Source organism: Rhyacophila brunnea, unplaced genomic scaffold, assembly GCF_057557595.1.
Source record: "Rhyacophila brunnea isolate RB1 unplaced genomic scaffold, BYU_Rbru_1.0 scaffold_16, whole genome shotgun sequence".
In the NCBI taxonomy this organism is placed as follows: domain Eukaryota; kingdom Metazoa; phylum Arthropoda; class Insecta; order Trichoptera; family Rhyacophilidae; genus Rhyacophila; species Rhyacophila brunnea.
The window spans coordinates 16,283,340-16,302,334 of NW_028232816.1; the positions used below are offsets into that span (position 1 = coordinate 16,283,340).

An 18,995-nucleotide genomic window follows, 5' to 3' on the forward strand; every position below is an offset into this window, starting at 1 on the left:
CTCTCCTGTAATGTTTCAAATTGTCACATACGATCCTTTGGCTTAGCAATCTCGTTATGGAGCCCGAGCGAAGTCAATAGAAGGTTAGAAAGAAAATATCTCTTGGATATGACTATTAATATTTACAAATATAAGGAAAACATATTATTACTTTAAAATTAAAACCGTATATAAAAATTAGAATATTAATCTTAAATGTCATTGAGAGATATGTTTCAATTATTTTGAATAAAAGACACGTGTTTACTTTTCGTACGGACAAGATGATTGGAAATATTTATATAAGAATTTTAATGAATATTAATGACCATTTATGACACACACTACACACATAGTACGTCCATTCGAAATGTAATCTTTTGGGGACCTCAAATCAACGAGTAATTTATATTAAATGCCAAATATTTGATTATGAATGTATATATCTATAATAGAATCACCACACCTCTCTATGCAGATAGTGATATTCGTTTTTTACACCTGGCAATAAAAAGATTAGTCAAAAATAAATCAAAATATTAATGCGTAAGAATTGTTAAATTTTAAATATATAGGGTTATCAAATAATAGATAATATGTTCACTGAATTTTTCTCTCAATATGTTGATTGTGTCACGAGCTGTATGGCATGTTGCACCATGTTGTTAGAATCACACATCGTCCTGATCAAAATCATCTAATTGATGCCATAAAAAATCAGTAATCATGTTTCAGTAGCGTTCTCCATTGACAGTAACTGCATTGCCTTTTTCATTTTCTTAAACAATACTGTCCAGTTACACCTCCAGACCATAGACCACACCAAACTGTTAATTTTTGTTGGTGTAGAAGTATTTAAAAAAAAAATAGGATGTGGGTTTCCATTACTCCAAATGCGACAATTGGGGAATGGGACGACTGGCCTCCGGACAATTGGACGCCGCACTGTCGTAGACACGTGTAGACGAGGTATTTTAATCAGTTTCTATCTACTACTTAGTAGTTTGAATTCATTTTACTCTTAACATAATGTACTCTTTATTGTGGATTGAGAATTACCATACCTAAGGCTTTATATTAAATAAAAAACTCTTTTTTCGTTGGAACTGAAACATATGCACGATTAAATCATTGTTTACGTCTGCATATTTACATTCTTACCAACTATTAAATCATAACATAATCATTAAAGTATAAATAATAATATTGAATATTTTTTTTAAAGTACCTATAAGTACTTAACGTCTATTTATTTTCGAATTCCGTGGCGTCCAGTTGTCCGATGCCAAATCGTCCTAGACCCGACAATTGTGCTTATTTACGAAGCCATTTAACCAAAATGAACATCATCGCTGAAGATATTTTTTTTGTGAAATAATGGGTTTGTTTCAATTTTCTCTAAAATTGAAATTTACATGCACCAAATGGTCATTTGTGTTGATTGTATTTTATACGAATTCAAACGACAGAACGACGTGTAATTGATTTTTATGGATTTTCATCTACACTTTGATTCACAACATCGATATTTTCAGCAGAACGTTTACGTTTTTGATAGTTTGGATTCTTAGCATCACAAATATTACTATTTGACTCGAATTTTGCAATTAATTTAGTAAGCTCAGGAGGTCGATTATTTTGACCATAAATTTCAAGTACTGCCCGAAACGTAGCTCGAATAGATTCATCATTGTTATAATCAATGTTAACAATTTGTATACCTATGCTGTATAACTGTGTATCCTTCCATGATGAACTGCCAAACAATACGGAACACAAATGTCAATTTTGGTGGGAATCAGAAAAAATGGCTGCTATGATGTTTTAAAAATCTATAATACTAATTTGATTACTCATATCTTTACAGTTTACACCAATTTTTTTTTCACTTTGCGGACGTTACGTTATCGTAGATACGATTACTATATATTATTTCAGACAGTTTTAGGCATAAAGTCTACTAAAGCGGACTTGCGGGGCGCTCGCGCATATTCTATGTGAATCATCGAAAATACAACGTAATCAAGTACGCCAGCGCACACTGGATTTGACGACGCATTGTGCCCGCGTGCCCCATGATTCATCATTTTTTGGCTTCTCAGCGATACGAATTAACGAAAATACAACGTAGTCTATTCATTGAACACGGCAAGCAAAATCATGCTCCTCAAAGAGTCGTCGATAGACGGGCGAAAAGCCATTATTTAATAACAGTGAATCCATTGTTTAGTTTGCTGCGTGTCCAATATTTCTCTGGTAGAATGATGTCATCGTGAATATTAATTACAAGCCCCGATAAATAATATAATATTTTTATTGCTTTGTTATGAGAGACGCTGATAATAATAATTATTTTGTGCTTCTTGGGCCCCTTATTACATAGGTGAAGGGTAATGCGCGGGTGGGAGGGGGCCTACTCAGTAGTGAGCGCACCGAGCGCTTTTTTGGTGGGCTTCATGCCTTAGAGACTCTCTTCTTAACTATGTGACAAATTGAGTGCCTCATAATTTGTAAAACCAAAGCCCATTATATACGCAAGCCTTCGAAACAGTAAAACTTCGATGATAGTGCTAGTTATTTCTCATATATCGAATGCAATATTCAACTGTTATAAATTGTAATAATTTGAAGGTAATATTAGATATACCTAGAATCAAAATATTCATTTATTGCGAACACATTACCGCATTGCATTCGGAGATAATCAATAACTATATATCCAGCAGCATAAGTTGTCCGCTGAATGATGGTGCCACATGCTAACATTTGACATATAAATTAATACTTTTTATATTGAAATGAGCTTGTTCTAAATTCAGACGAATTATGATGGTATATCTATAGCACCACCATAGTGATTGGCAATTCAGTGCCACGGCCTGAATATAGTCGTCTTTGTGAATGAGTTAAATCAGTTGCTTTTTCTTTATCAGTTAAACAAAGCAAAAAATGGTTAAAAACACTAGAAATTCAAATATAATTTTTGTATGCGCACAATAAAATTTGCGGCGACCATTTTTTTGTTAACTGAAGACAAAAATATAAACGTTAACTTATAAACTAGTGAACATAATACCTAGACCTGATGGGTAAACTTTTTGGACTTTTTAAATCTATTATATTATTATTTTTTGTCAATAAAATCGTGTTCTATATTATATTTTCCATTATAAATATTACATATTTTTCAAATCGCATAATGCATATCGTATAAATTTCTAATTTGAATATAAATATATCCACGTAAATAAATTGTATCCAGTGGCGCCTACTTTATCACCTAGACTTAGAAAACTGGTAATGTCATTCGTTGACATTTCGTATTAATTATATATTATTAATTATATCGTTAAATACATTTTAAAAATGCATTTCGTGCTTTGCCACATTTGATTTACGAAATATCCTTATATTTAACATTTTTATATACGTGTGTCTATCATAAATAAATAATTATTATATCAGGTTTCAATGCATTAGCCAAATTATGTATAAATGAATATTCAGATATCTTAAAAATAATTGTAATGTTTTTTATATGTTAACAAAATATATTACATATAATATATATTTGACAGGGGTAGGAAACCATGTGTGACAATCGACGTGTACTGTGAAAACAAGCTGTGTTCGCACAAATCCATGATGTACGAGTCTTTTCAAATTAATACCTTCTAATTATTTTATATACATTTTTCACAGGCCGTCAGCGTATCGGTTAAAGCTTACTCAGTGAGAAACGCCGACGGTGAAAAATAAGATTGTCATGAATTAATTGAATTACCAATTTCAAATAAAAACTTTTACCTTATTATTAATACACCCACGATAGCAGCGCGGCTTAAGCGTCGGCATATAGCGTCGTGGGTCCCAGGTTCGAATCGATTCTTCTTCTTCCACCCTGTCACGTCCCAACATTGGGGCATAGTGCAAGCACAAGTTGGCGCCACTTCCCTCGGTCCATCGCCAACTCCTGCGCCTCCCGCCATATCAGACCTGCAACACGTAGGTCGCTTTTGTAGCACCGCTGCAGGGTGAGGGAGGGCCGGCCATGGCGACGGAACCCTTGAGGCTGTGCCAGCCCAGGCCCAGCCACGTATTCAGTTCGAATCGATACCGATCGATAAAATCGATATCGCATCGAATCGCGTCGTCGCATCGAAGTGCACAATATATTGTTTTTCAATTTGTGTATGAGTCAGAGTATGGACCTAACACGTTGAGCAAGTGGTTGACATCCATTTCTCGTAAAAACAAAATCTGTTAATACAAACCTCCACTCTGTGGAGGTCCATATGATCCTATTAGGATCGGACATGATCGGAAAAAAAATCGTACAGTTTGTCTAATATAGTTGACTTCACAAGAGTTACAACCTCTTTAATAATTAATATCCGACATTCTCTTATTATCGGTTTTTACTTCATTTGTTTTTGAAATCTTTATAATTTAATATATTATTGACAATCACTTTATATAATATATATATATATATATAGCCTGAAATACCTACTTACTATGAGTATTATATTATATCCGTGAAGTTAAGTAAATTTAATTGAATTATATGTTGATTTAATTAACTTAAGAATGTGTTTTAGTGAGCTAGCGAAACTAGTTATAAATAAAAAGAATACAAATTATATATTGGGTTTCATTTTTATTAATGCAATATCTTTCCAACAACTTACTCTTATAAATACTTCATAATTATAGAAAATTCTAATTGTATAAACATAATCCATATTTATTTTTTTGTATTTCCAGGCACTCGGCATGGACGGTGTCGTCTCCCATTACGGAGGACCAGCTCCTGGTCAGTTGACCTGCGGAAGTCGCCTGGTATCCGGGATCTTCCAGCGGCCTCAGCTTCCTCTCGGATACACACTGCTCGCCACCATCCCAACTGGAGCCTGCAGAATTAACGTCACTGAAATGCGTAATTCCAATAACTACTTAGGTAAGGTTTTAATTCCATTTTCCGGACGCTTAAAATAACAATATTTTAATACCTACAGAAAAATCGTTGTTTTAAAATAGGTAGCTAGTTAGTGCTCATACTTCGAAAGCCATTATTATGGTTAACTGTTTGTAGAAAAAGGCGATTGTTCCATAGTGTAATAATTTGAACGAAATATGCAATCGAAAATCTTCATTTATAGCGAACAAGTTACCGCATTGCATTCGAAGATGATCAATGACTACCTAGCTAGTACTATTGCACTATTAGTACTATTGGGACATCCAATGTTTGCTTTAATATTTAAAAGCGACATGTCTAAAACGCAACGTGCTAACCGCAATTCTAATAATTATTCGATACCACTTATGGATGCGTTGCGACAGCTCACAATAACTCGTATAGGTTAACACACTTAGTTATACCTACAGGCCAGTTGTTTATTGATATACTTAAAGTGCGGAGTGTCTAGGTATGGGAAATATATTTGGAAAAGTGCGGTTTTCCGCATTTCATAACTTTGCATTTTTTACTACACGGATACGTCTCCTGATTACCTCGCATATAATTAAATGAATTATATTCACCTGTATTAATATTTGTAGTAATAAATAAATAAATAGATTATATTATACGTAAAAAAAATATTTTTATAACATTATATTAAGTACATCATTGTCATCCTAGAACCGGAGTGCAAAGTTATGAAACGTCTTCTCTAAATCGGGAAGTCAATGGCACCTGCTATATTTTCTTAACCCCACGTCTCCCGTCGCCTTGATAAAATAATAGAAAATAGACCACCCAAACCACTTTTCTATTTATATATATTTCTGCGCCTGTATGTTTGTAGATGATAGGTAGTATCTGAAAAACATATCCCTATAAAAACAATGAATTACCTACGGTAAACGCCAATATATTAGTATATTAAAATAATTATAACGGATATTTCGTATTATTACTATTGTTAAAAATTGATGGCCATGTGATTTTTAAAAATATTAGTCTTACAAATTTTGGGTATCAAATAATATCAGGACTGCATTCTTGCAAATTGACGTTCGATTTTTTTTTAAAACAATACCGAAATTCAATTCAAATGTTTCTCATGTTTTTGTTTTTTTTTATCTTTCATGGGAACTTCATTTACCTACCTGTCAACATTCTAAATAGTGATATCTGGAAATATGAAGTGTAATAGTTTATAGTTTCCAATTGCAAACTGCAATATCTATTGAATATTATATTGTCGTTTTAATTTAATAAAACGCATTTTTTTATAGTACTTATTCCACTTTTAATAAATAGATTAGGACCGGTTTCGTCCATTTGATAAATATTGTTTTAAAAAAAATGTATTCACTTGAAAATGTCCCTCTGAGGCGGACGAAACCGGTCCTAATCTATTTATTAAAAGTGTAATAAGTACTACAAAAAAATGCGTTTTATTAAATTAAAACAACAATACAATGCAGTTCCACCATGAATTGACAGTTAACAAAATAAAAGAAATCTATTGAATATAATATTTAAGAAACATGTGTACCAAAACAATAAAACTATTAATACTTATGCAATTGAGTGCAGTTTTGGACACAATTATTATTTATCACAATAATTACTAATACATTTTTTTTCAAATTCCATCAAAAAATATCTTTATATTGAATAAGGGTAATAACCATTGTTAAGTTTCAGGCAAATAAATGGAAATTTTGTTTTTACAAAATCACACAAAAAGTTCCCACGAAATTTGATAATCGATTTAAATATACATCGAATACATGTATATATATATATATATATATATATATTACAATCGGAATACGATACCTGACAGATTGTTATCTTACCAAGTAAGTAGGTATATTATCAGATATATCAAGAGAAATCTACACCAGATTTCGTTAAAAAAGTGTTATTGCTTTATGTTTTGTGTGAATATATTCTCACAAATCTGTTGATTATTTTTACAAAAATAACGTATTAAGTGTTTCTTAGATAGACCATTAATTATGTAATGATTTATTTGAGTCACGAACATGTCAATTATCTGATATTATAAAATCAATATTAAAACCTAACAAGATTTTCAGTTCAATACATAGTATGTAACTATATACTAATAATGCAGTCATATAGTGAAAACTGAGTAAAACTTTCCCCCCAAAACACACCAATATTTCATATTTTACGCATATAAATGAGAAAATTCGATAGAAAATATACAGCCACACATTATAATATTTTCCTCTTACAATTAATAACCTTAACTTCGTATTAGAGTATTAGGAGATAAATAATTCTAAAGTTTTTGAAACTAACATTTTACCTACAAAATCTACAGATTATTCAAACCTTCACATGGTATTTTCGGACAAGAACGTCTTTTCCATATGTTGAAACTGTGATCTAACAATCTCCTCCAGTGCAGCTAATCGCACTTTCGTTTTCAAATGAGGAACTCCCCTAAATTTATCATTTCATTTTCCGCTCCCGTGGTGCACGGATCTATCAATTTACGTAATTTGAAGCTTTTTATAATAAAAAAATATGTCTAAAATGATCAGAAAAGATGTTAGAATTATTATAAGTAAACTTTTGTTTATTGCGAAGAAGAAAAAGAGTCGCACCTAAAAAGACGCCTGCCGTGTGCTCGTTGCCTCCATTACAGGTACGTCACTGATAAGTCTTCTATATGCAACTACGGCGAATTCCTGTTATTTCCAATTGTTGTTGTTCTATACACGTGCCCTTAAACTGTAATAATTATTACATTACATACTATTTTTCTTGGTGCATCTATCTGTAATGCAACACAACATAAGCTACCTCTTTTTCTATTTGCGCATTGAACATACTGAATGGATGAGCACATCGACCTATTGGACAGGTACTCTTTTCCAGTTTGAAAGATAATCGCAAATTTGAAAAATACTTAGCTATATTATAACCTTACTAACTGCCTTCCAATACCAATAGACCGACAAATAAAGGGACCCGATTGCGTAAAGAAGTGTAAAAAACTATGTAGGTACTCATCTAGTAATGTGAATGTAACTAAAAGCTTTTCTTTATTGGATATGTGTAGGTACTGGTATTAAATATGTACCAGCTTTTAGCGATTCTCACTACGATACGATTTTATAAACTTTAATCAATAAGTACCTTACGTTATATCATATGTAAAATTATTGCGTATAGTGTAGTAATTCAAAATAAAATTATGACGTATATTATGCTGTTGTTACCTATGAGCACTTGGCTTTTTTTAAAGTAAGTGCGTATTGACTTTCTGTCAAAATTATGAGTGATTATTTACTGGAAAAAATATGAGTAAAAATCTTAAGCACTTGTTTCATAAAGAATTTTGCCACGATTTTGGTAGAAAAGATTTATAATATAATTTTATTTGCTTCATGACTCGACAGAATAAAAGACGTATTTCGCAAAATGCGAATAAACAAAATCTGAATAATATTTAATATATTATATTACCATGTTTGATCCTAAAAAGATTATATGGGCCTCCACTGAGTGAACAGATTTTTGTTTTTACGAAAAATGGATGATAGCCAATTTCTCAGCCTATTAGCTCCATACTCTGGATCCAAACACCACGTGAATTTTCCAGATATTGAATTAGAACCCGGTAGCCACGACATTGTAAGCCTAACACGTAACCGACAAATTATTTATAACTTTTGAGTATTATTTAGATAAATTTTATACATTGATATATTTCCAAACCATATTACAACGTATCGATTTTTAAATGCTCGACTAGGGGTGGATTTAACTAGTCAGAGTCCTTACACGTAGCACCAATTGGGGCCTGGATCAATCGACTGCTGGATGAAATTCTCTCTAAGCTGATTTTATTAACCTCGGTCCTTTATATTCTGTTATTCCGCAGAACATAACTACTCTCCAACAAGAACTTCTTGGCTACGCGTTAAAACTGTGAACTAACGAGCTCCTCCCATTTTTAACCGCACTTCCATTATAAACTAATAAGCTCCTCCCATTTAGTCGATGACAGTGCCTTGTGCGTAAATCTTCTTGTTGGACAGTATATCGTCAATACATCGTCACCTAGGTTTACCTTTGGGACGTTTTCTATCCTTTGCGTATCACTGAATGGCCTTTTCTCTGAGCGATACGTGTCCAACCCATTTTTATTAAATGTGCCTACATGCTGTATACTTTATAAGTATTTAGTACTACTACTTTGCAGTATTTTTTATGTTCGATGTTTTAGTGTTTCAAAATCATTTTATGAGCCTCCACTGAGTGGAGGTTTGTATTAAGGCTATACTTCAGTTGAGGCATGGTCTAAAAAGATCGTGGCTAGGCGATGCGCGGATTGTGCAAATGACGCGTGCCGAACTAAATATAATTTGTCATAAAAATCCAACATGCGTCCATTAATATTATATTCATTGACATGTTTTCTTTTTTAGTTTTTAGTCATCTTTACACGATTTAAGAATATTTTCATCCGACGCCATGACAAAACGAATCGACGTGCAGACACCTCGACTGTCGGTCTCCGATTGGCGACTAGTGAGAAATTTCGTCGCACCTACTGTTGAAAATTATTTGCCGTTTCACTGAAGTACGCTCTTTACAGATTTTTGATGTTACGAGAAATGAATGTTGGACACTTGCTCAACCAATTACATCCATACTCTGACTACAAACAGACTTTGAAAAACGACATGGGAATTTTGTCAGACTCGGGATTTGAATCCGAGACCTTTGACTTTATAAGTCGACGCGGAAACCGGTCAGCCACCCTGGTAAAAAATTATAAAAATTGTGTTTTATTTTTTAATTCGACATTCTTTGACTTACGCTTGACATCTACATATAATATAAGTTTTTAGTGAATAGCGCCTGTACACATGCATGGAATTACCGTCGGTAATTGTGCTTATTTTAAACTGTCATGACAATAACTGTTTACACGTAAAAGTGATAACTGTCTCTCCAATCTCATTCTTCAAGAGTAAGCGAGACGCGAGGTTGTCATTTTATACTACTATCTGACAGGTCGTAATGAAAATCGGAGCTCAAATGAGTAGTTCGTTTTTTTTACCGGCATGTTCTCTATCGCTCTATTGCGCAGGCGCACATCGAAAATAATCTTACTGTCGCGTTGAATCTGGAACCTTCCAAACTTGTTTGGTTTATGCACGCAATCTTGCCAACTGCAGGATAATACATGTTTCCCCATACATTTTATTACTGTGCACAGTAAATCTATGCACGTGTAAATGGGGTATTATGCTTTAATGAAAATGCAAAAATTCTGAAACTTATCTGATAACCATTGCATTGGCGGCGGATCGTTCAAGTATCTTACATGCAAATAATATTTAAATATATTATTCTCAATCGGCATTTATATGTGCACATATATATAATTGGGGACATGTGGCAAAGGAAATATATATTGGCGGTAAGTAACGACAGCGCAAGACTTGTTTTATAGCAAAACACAGTATCTAGTGTTGCTAATTTGTCAGAGGACTATCTGTCAGCCTGCATTATTTATGCTCAACGCATTAATTTTGCTACCGGGATTAAATTTACCAGATATTCTAAATATCTGACTGAGATACATATTATGTAATATGTTACTGGGGAGCTATTTTGCAGCAATGCGACATTGTACGATAGTGGAAAAGGGAATTTCGAACTCAAAATATCAACAAAATAGAAAAAAAATCGGTTTTGTGACATTATGTGTGATGTTTTGTTATATTGTACGTATTTCATACTATTATTATGATTGTCCATTTAGATATTCTAAAAATGATAGATACTTGTACAACAAAACTTGATTTATGCATATAATACTGATGCAAGGCGTTTTTTTTAAATCTCAGTGCAGCCCCGGCAAAAATTCTGAAAACGCGTGAATATACCATAATGCAAAATAACTTCTAACTAATTTAACCGTTAAACTTAATAACCCTTTTCAAAATCACTTTCATTTTTTTATGCTCCATTTCATAATTTTCTTCGTTTTCTTTGTGTCTATATACCTACCAATAGCTATTACCGAAGAGATTGCATTGTATAATAGTATATTTAAAAAAACATCGTACATACGTAGCTTAAACTGCTTTAAGTTTAGAAGAGATCTTATATAGCTATATATTTTTTCCGACTTATACGTGGCGTAAATGGAAACTCTGCCATTCTTGGTGGTATTGGCTTGTGTGTCTCTGATAATTATCTTAGAAATCGGGGGCATCCGTTATTTGTTCTCCCAAGGTGCAGAACTAACTTGCCATTAATAATGCTAATTGAGAGGACAATAACAATATTTAATCAAATCGGTTCGGATAATGATATATTCCACTTATGGGAGAGAGAATTTAGGTGGCCGTTGTTTTATAAGTTTCTGCTGTCGTTAAAAAAAGCTATTTGGCAGGAAAAAACGCAAGATTTTGTGAAAATAATATTGCAGGTAAATTTACTTATTCTAAAACAACGAAGTCAATAGCTTTCCTTTCGCGTATCGAAAAAAAGTGCAAAAATCGAAAAAATGCCTATACATGTAAAAACCACACATTATAACAGTATCATATTTATCAACTGATGTCACATACATATCTACCTAAGCACACATTAAATTATATGACACCATTTCACTATAACAGGGTTGGCGAACCTTTTTACGTACGCGTGCCAAAATTTCTCAAATATTATTTTTCAACTGTCTGATGTGCCGATCAGTTTTGGTCAGGATCAGGGAAAAAATAGTTTTTAGAATCCTATTTTAAAAATGTTGATGTTCTAGATACCACTCGCAGAATATAGAACATGATATAGCTGTATCGCTTTTTTTCAGTTACGCCATACATTTCGCTCCACCAATTTTAAAACTGTCTGTCAGAATTACTACTACTAGCTACACCACGTTTTTATTTCTTATTTGGTGCAGCCATTTTTTGTTGCTAGAAATTAAATTATTTGTCAATGTATAAATTAGTTTCGTTCTTCACTCACAAATTGACACCAGAATTGCTCCAATCAGATGAGGCATTTTGTAGCTACAGTGGTCTCAAGCTTTGTAAATCGCGGCATACCCCGCCGCCTGATGAGGTTAGTGCGATAATGTTATATGTGACGCATAAAGCCTAAGGACCGACATAGTATGCAATTATATATTTACATTAAACGTATTGCTTATTCTTGAAGTGTATTTGCCTATCCTATTTTTTATACACTGCGATCTGACATTTATTATTTTATAGGTATTTTTTCTCTTCAAACGCGTGCCATGCAATATCATTTCGCGTGCCATAGGTTCGCCACCACTGCACTATAAGGCCATGAATGCTCCTATTGTTCAAGTATTAAATTAGGTTGTTTTATTTCTTTAAACTCAGTCAGAGCTCACTTTGAGCGTAGCAACCTTAGTCCTGGGTACCTTCTCCTAGGGCATTCCCGGCCTAAAACTAAACTAGATGCTTCACATCGCCAATGTAGGGCCACGTGTTACGCTCGATTAAGACCGGGTGTGGTGCGTGGCGGGTTTTGGTTTGGAGGGATTAACTTCAATGTTTTATTTCTCACGCTACTAAATTAGATATCGACCTACCTGTAGTACCTTAAGTAGGTATCTGATAGTCAGAAATTTGATGCGCATGAAAATAAATAAACTAAATCTAGCGTATTTTCAGTAAGTAGGTACATTTAAAGCATCAAAAATGCTATTAAAACGCCAAAAGTCAGATGCGTTTTTGCAAGCTAGATGTCTATCTAAAAATGCTAGATCTGGTAAGAAAAACGCTAAATTGGCAACGCAGGTGTGCATATATAGTACAACATTGTTAACACTTTATGTCATATCGTGAACGTTTTGAATTTATAATTTGTCATGTTCATTACAAATTATGTAAAATAAATAAATAAAATGGAATTTGAATTTAAAACTAATTTTAAATGTTCATTTTTACAATATACTTACTGAATGTTTGAAACTTTTACGGTTGTTTGTTATGTTGTTAGACCATTCTTTTGAAGTGATAAGAGAGAAAGAGATAATAATTTTCTGTTGAATCATATAAACTTGACAATTCTATGTATTAATAATTTAGGACAAATAAGGCAATTGTCAACAAATCATTTTTTTGCTATTTTGCAACAAACAAACAAACATAGAATACTGAAATGTCATTTTGATTTCCATAGTAACCCACGTATATATTAATAATTTAGTTGCTGGGACCACCCACTTAGCAACCAATAATAGTGGTTTGGATTACGGATTTCTTCCGAAATAACTTTTCATACAAAACAGAATTAACTGAAAATGAATTCAATTCTACTTAAAGATGGCTAAAAGTATTAAAAGAATGCACTGGCATCGTGTTCTAATAATATATTTTAAAAGTTTCAAATGTCTAGCTAGTCGGGAAGTTAGTTAAAAATCGATCGCAAGATTTGTACTGGATAAACAACCACCGGACAAACAAAAATACGAGCTAAGAAAAACGTGGTAAAATGACAATGTGCAATAAGCATGAAACGTCAGGGAAAGAAGCAGGAAGAAAACGCGGTGACAACTCAAAAATCTATTACGCTTATTAATGTACGTGTATTTTATGTTAATTGCGTTTTCAAATTAAACGGTAACCCCTTGACTATTTTCTAGATCCGATATTTCTTGTATCTTTGATCATAATCATTAATTCAGAAGGCAGTGCTCGAAAATTCTTGAAATATCTTGGATAGGTACGCAAATAGTTCCAGAAATAGAAAATAGCCAGCGAAGGCCGATCTGTCAATTCGAGAGTAATTGACTGTAAAAATAGTATTGCCAGAATGAAAATTGATGATCATCTCAAATAGTTTTCTAACATAAGTACATAAATTAGTAGTTTCCGTGAGGAAAGCGTAATCCCAATAGAAATAACTGTATTTATTTTTTAATTACAGAATAATTTTCGTCAAAACAGACAAAAGAATTACTACGTAAGGCAAACTTAATAATTAACAAATTAAAAGCCATGTGGGACTCTAACCTCACATTTGTTCACTGTCCGGGTGACTGCTCTTGTCCTTTAAGCTATCAATCCGCCTATGACTCTTCGAATGAATATAATATTTATGGGCTACAAGTATATCAAACTTCGTCAAGGTGAAGTAGCAACCTTTATAATTAGACACCGGACATCTGGAGTCCTTTTTTTTTGGGACGGACTCGAATATTACAACATTTTTTAATTAAAAAATGCGTTAATAATTTATGGAACCTATGTTTTTCAGAAAAATAAGTTGTACGATGTAGTAGGTACAATGAAATATGAAATAAATGATATTGATAATATGTGCAAGAGACTTTATCGATACTTAATTATATAGAAACGCTGCTATTAGTAGATATACTATACTATTTAGAGAAATTAATGAAGCGCTTACGTATAGAGTGGAAGAATTAGTTGTTAATAGTAATATCTATAATATTTAATAATATTCCACTTTTTATATACCTATTATTGAAATCAAAGTTTAAAATTTCTACTAAACTACTTTTATTTTCACTATCAAATAACAAATCACACTTGCTCCCATAATGAGAAGGACCTGACAGCTAGTGTATTATTAAAATCGTACCAAATCTGAATGATTTCGTATATTATGTTGATACTACGAAAATATATAATATGAAAACATATTATTATATTATATGGATTTATGGATAGGTAAAATGGGGAATATCGGACCTACGTGGTTAATGAAACCCTTTAGAAAAAGTTTCGTACGAAAGATACTTCAAATCGTACTTTTGTGTTTCAAGCAAGTGGTTGGACATATTGAGATATTCAATTTTAATATATAGGTAGGTACTGATGTTGTAATGTTTTTTTTGACATTTTTATAGGCCATTTTCAAACACTTTATATTCATCATGCAAAATATGTAAGTACATGCGTTTTCTGTTAATTGCTACTCCCTAATACTATAAATTATATATCATAGTATTATTTCAATGAAATATATAAACCCGATATAATTATTTATTTCGGAAGTTATCAAAATGATACAATCATAATTAGTCGACATTGATACATTGTGTATATATAGTACCTAATACCATTGATAATAAATTATTTTATCAAGAAAATATTAGATATAAATAGGTATAACACAGTTGCAGTGCCTACCATTTGCCTTAACAAGTTGACCTTGGTTCTAATAGTTCATTGCTTTATCCAATCTGGGAGTTCACACATGAAACTATAATTTGATGTTATAGTAATGTGGTAGAAAAAACAAAAAAAACTTAACCTGCGCGTTTGTTAACTGATCTACGTATTTTCTTAAAATCCGATATCACTTCAGTTTTGACGATTATGGATTATAGCTTAAAATTGTTTATTTGTTTTTATTTAGTGAGTAGGTATATTTCGTGATATTTCACATTAGCTGGTTCCATTGTTTACGGGAAATGACGTTTTAACGGGCTTACCTATTGAATGTATTAATAGTATGTAATATATTCATTACGCGTTTTCACAAACACTTCAGATAATCAAAATTTGTTTTTTACTTGATCCTTTACTAATAGGTAAGAAGGTTTTAACAATCTTTTATTATGTCAATGTGCATTTACGATCGGTGATGCGCATAGTGCACGAAGAAGCCAGAAGGCATAACCCGGTCGTAAATAATGACTAATAGAATACCTAGTACAAAACATAAATCAATTAGAATTTATTGATTAATATTTTTGCCACTCGTACCCGTTAGATATAGGGACCATTATACCACTTTCCTCTAGAAGGTATATAAGGTACTTTTAAACACTTTGTACATTTTGCATTTTTGTTTATTGTTATTAAATCTTAGTTGATATTATTCTTTTGACTTATTAACTTAAAAATAACAACAATGGATGAAATATAATATTAATAAATATTATAATATGTCACATATATAATATTGTGTAAGTATATAATATATAATTATCAAGCCTCGATAGCGAAGGCTGCGTGACTAGCAAATGCACTTACGACCTATGTAAACCTGCCGTTCATATTGTTTTAAAAGCACATTGCAAAGATTATCCTTTGCTTTGTAATTTTATTCTTGTAAATCCACGGTATTATAGATGGTTGCACTATTATATCTAAAATGTAAACATAAATTTATATACAATATTGGTATATACTACAGCTGATGATGATACATACTATCGTATGGAAAATAATTCATTTTTAAGTTGTGGACTTCTTGTACGTATCATGCGACAAAAGCAATAAAATCGTCTTCAAGTTTTTGTCATTGGTCGGGAACCTTTTTTGATACATACACCTATGTGGAATTTTAAACACAGCAAATTTTTCACAGTTTTGAAGTTACGCTATTTCTTAATGTATATAAATCAGTCATTTAATAAATAAGGACAAATATCACCAACAAGTTAGTTCAAGTAAACAATCGACTCCCACGTCCTCTATACTTAATTGACTTTTTATGCAATAATATGTACCTACCTATATTTTGTACTGTTATTCAATTGAAAATGTCCATTAGGATAAAATCGGTTGAATATCAACATTATGGAATAAATGTGGAAAAAGTACGAAAGTACATATAAAGTGTTTTAATGAAATATGTATCTAGATTCTAGGTACTAGTCGTTTTATGTGATGAATAGTTCTTTACACTTTATAATATGTAAGTATTTAAATCAAATACATAATATAATCATATATCAGATAATTACTTTTTAATAACAACATTTAAATATAATGCTAATTATGTCGAATGGCCACCTAATCGGCGCGCCTTTAGCGTACAATGAATTAAATGGGATAGCGGGACTTTTTTTAACATTACACACCTACAAACTAACCTGTAGAATTGCCAAAATGGAACTACGAATTACCATAGGACGCCATTTTGAAAATTTCATTCGAATGTCAGATTTTGTCCAGTTACTAGTCTTGATTGGGTAGTTTTCGACAATGGCTCCATTTTTTTTTGTAGTACATATTCCACTTTTAATCAATAAATTAGGACCGGTTTCGTCCGCCTCAGAGGGACATTTTCAACTGAATCTTCCCTTGTTCAGTTGAAAATATCCCTCTGATGCGAACGAAACCGGTCCTAATTTATTGATTAAAAGTGGAATAAGTACTACAAAAAAATGCGTTTTATTAAATTAAACAACAATAAATATTAACGCAATACAATCACTAAGTGAAAATCTGAAGTATTAAATGGGACGGCGGGACTTTTTTTTAACGTTACACACCTACAAACTTACCTGTAGAATGGCCAAAAATGGAACTACGAACTACCATAGGACGCCATTTTGAAAATTGGTCAAAATTTGAAAAATGTCAGATTTTGTCCAATTACGAGTCTTGATTGGGTAGTTTTCAACAATGGCTCCCCCATCCCATTCTTCAGATAAGTTTGTAGGTCTGTAACATGCATTTTATCTACTCAAGGTCTTATAACTAATTTAATCACGGTGAGTAGTTTAGTGTGTGGCATTGCGGATTAGTAGCTCTGGAATATTCTAAATCTAAATATATTAACGTAATACGTAATATTTATAATAAACCTATTCAATAAGTGAAAATCTGAAGTAATATTATACTGCAAACCATTTAGAAAAATGCAATTACGGCTTATGCAATACACAATATTATAATAGTAGGTATTTTAATTATTCAAACGAATATTTCCAGGGATGTCTCGCATCTACATATGTATTCTATAGACCGTACGCCACTGGTATTTTGAAGAGGAAATTTCTTACGATCAATTTAATGAAATTCTTCAATGTCAATAGTTTATAATCAAATAGACCAGATTGGGCAGAGCATCCTCAAAATACTTAAATATCTAAATAAATAAATAAGTATATGACTTTTTTATCGATATGTAGGTATTGTTGTTTAATTTAATAAAACGCATTTTTTTGTAGTACTTATTCCATTTTTAATCAATAAATTAGGACCGGTTTCGTCCGCCTCAGAGGGACATTTTCAACTGAAGGCATAAAGGCTGAACTCATTTCCCTCTGAGGCGGACGAAACCGGTCCTAATTTATTGATTAAAAGTGGTACAAGTACTACAAAAAATTGCGTTTTATTAAATTAAACAATTATACAATGCAGTTCCACCATGAATTAACAGTTAACAAAATAAAAGATATGTAGGTACTTTTGCGATATCGGTATTGTCACTTGGTAATACTAATAGGTATCAATATGATACATTTAGAACATAAAACGGGTCAGCGGACAAAATCTTTCAATATTTGTATTTATATTAATGGTAGGTACGCAAAAGCTATTCGATATTTAATTATGAAAAACATATTCTACACGCAGTTTATAAAAATGGTTTACCATTACTTACCTGCAATAAAACAAAACATCAATTTTGTAATGCGATCTTTTTAATTGCGATTTGCGAATTTGAATTCGTTTGAAGTGGCCACACTTCGCATTATAATATTGGCAAGACGATTATTTTAATTACAATAATTATCATCGCACCTGAGCTGCCAGAAAAAACAACTGACTAATTGTAGAAATCCATACTAAGAATCATTTGGGCAAAAGTCTCCTTAGGATATTGGATTCGTCCACCATTTTAATGTGTTTTTTTATGGGTTGACGGTTAAAGACTCGAAAGATCCGGCCTTTATTTATAATTAATTAAAAGTAATTATATTATTAACATGACAGTGACGGTGCTAACCAAGGGACTTTGCAAATTTTATTGTCAGCAATTATATTTTTTTATTCAATATATACTGTCACTTCCCTCCATTTTCGAAAGTGAATAGCAAGCTGTCACTCTTATTTTTTTCTTTGTATGGTTTTTCGTCTGGATTCGGGATGTGGAGGTGGACAATTAACATACCGGAATTGTGATCAGAAACGGCGAGGTATATTTAAGTTAATATTATATAATAGGTACATTTTGAATAATTTATTTTACGGAGGACGAAATGTACGTGTTTGCGGTTTGGCTGTTTGCAGCGTTCTGCCCGCCATCTTGTGTT

The 18,995-nt window shown here is 32.2% G+C and overlaps 1 protein-coding gene across 1 annotated transcript in view; it reads left to right on the plus strand.

Moving 5' to 3' along the window:
• The window catches only part of LOC147074453 (thrombospondin type-1 domain-containing protein 4-like), a 523,747-nt gene that overhangs the window by 461,895 nt on the left and 42,857 nt on the right, over nt 1-18,995 (plus strand). Inside the window, exon 7 of the mRNA XM_085943531.1 lies at nt 4,747-4,939. Within this exon, the coding sequence (XP_085799657.1) occupies nt 4,747-4,939 (193 nt within the window). The remainder of the gene's footprint in view (nt 1-4,746; nt 4,940-18,995) is intronic.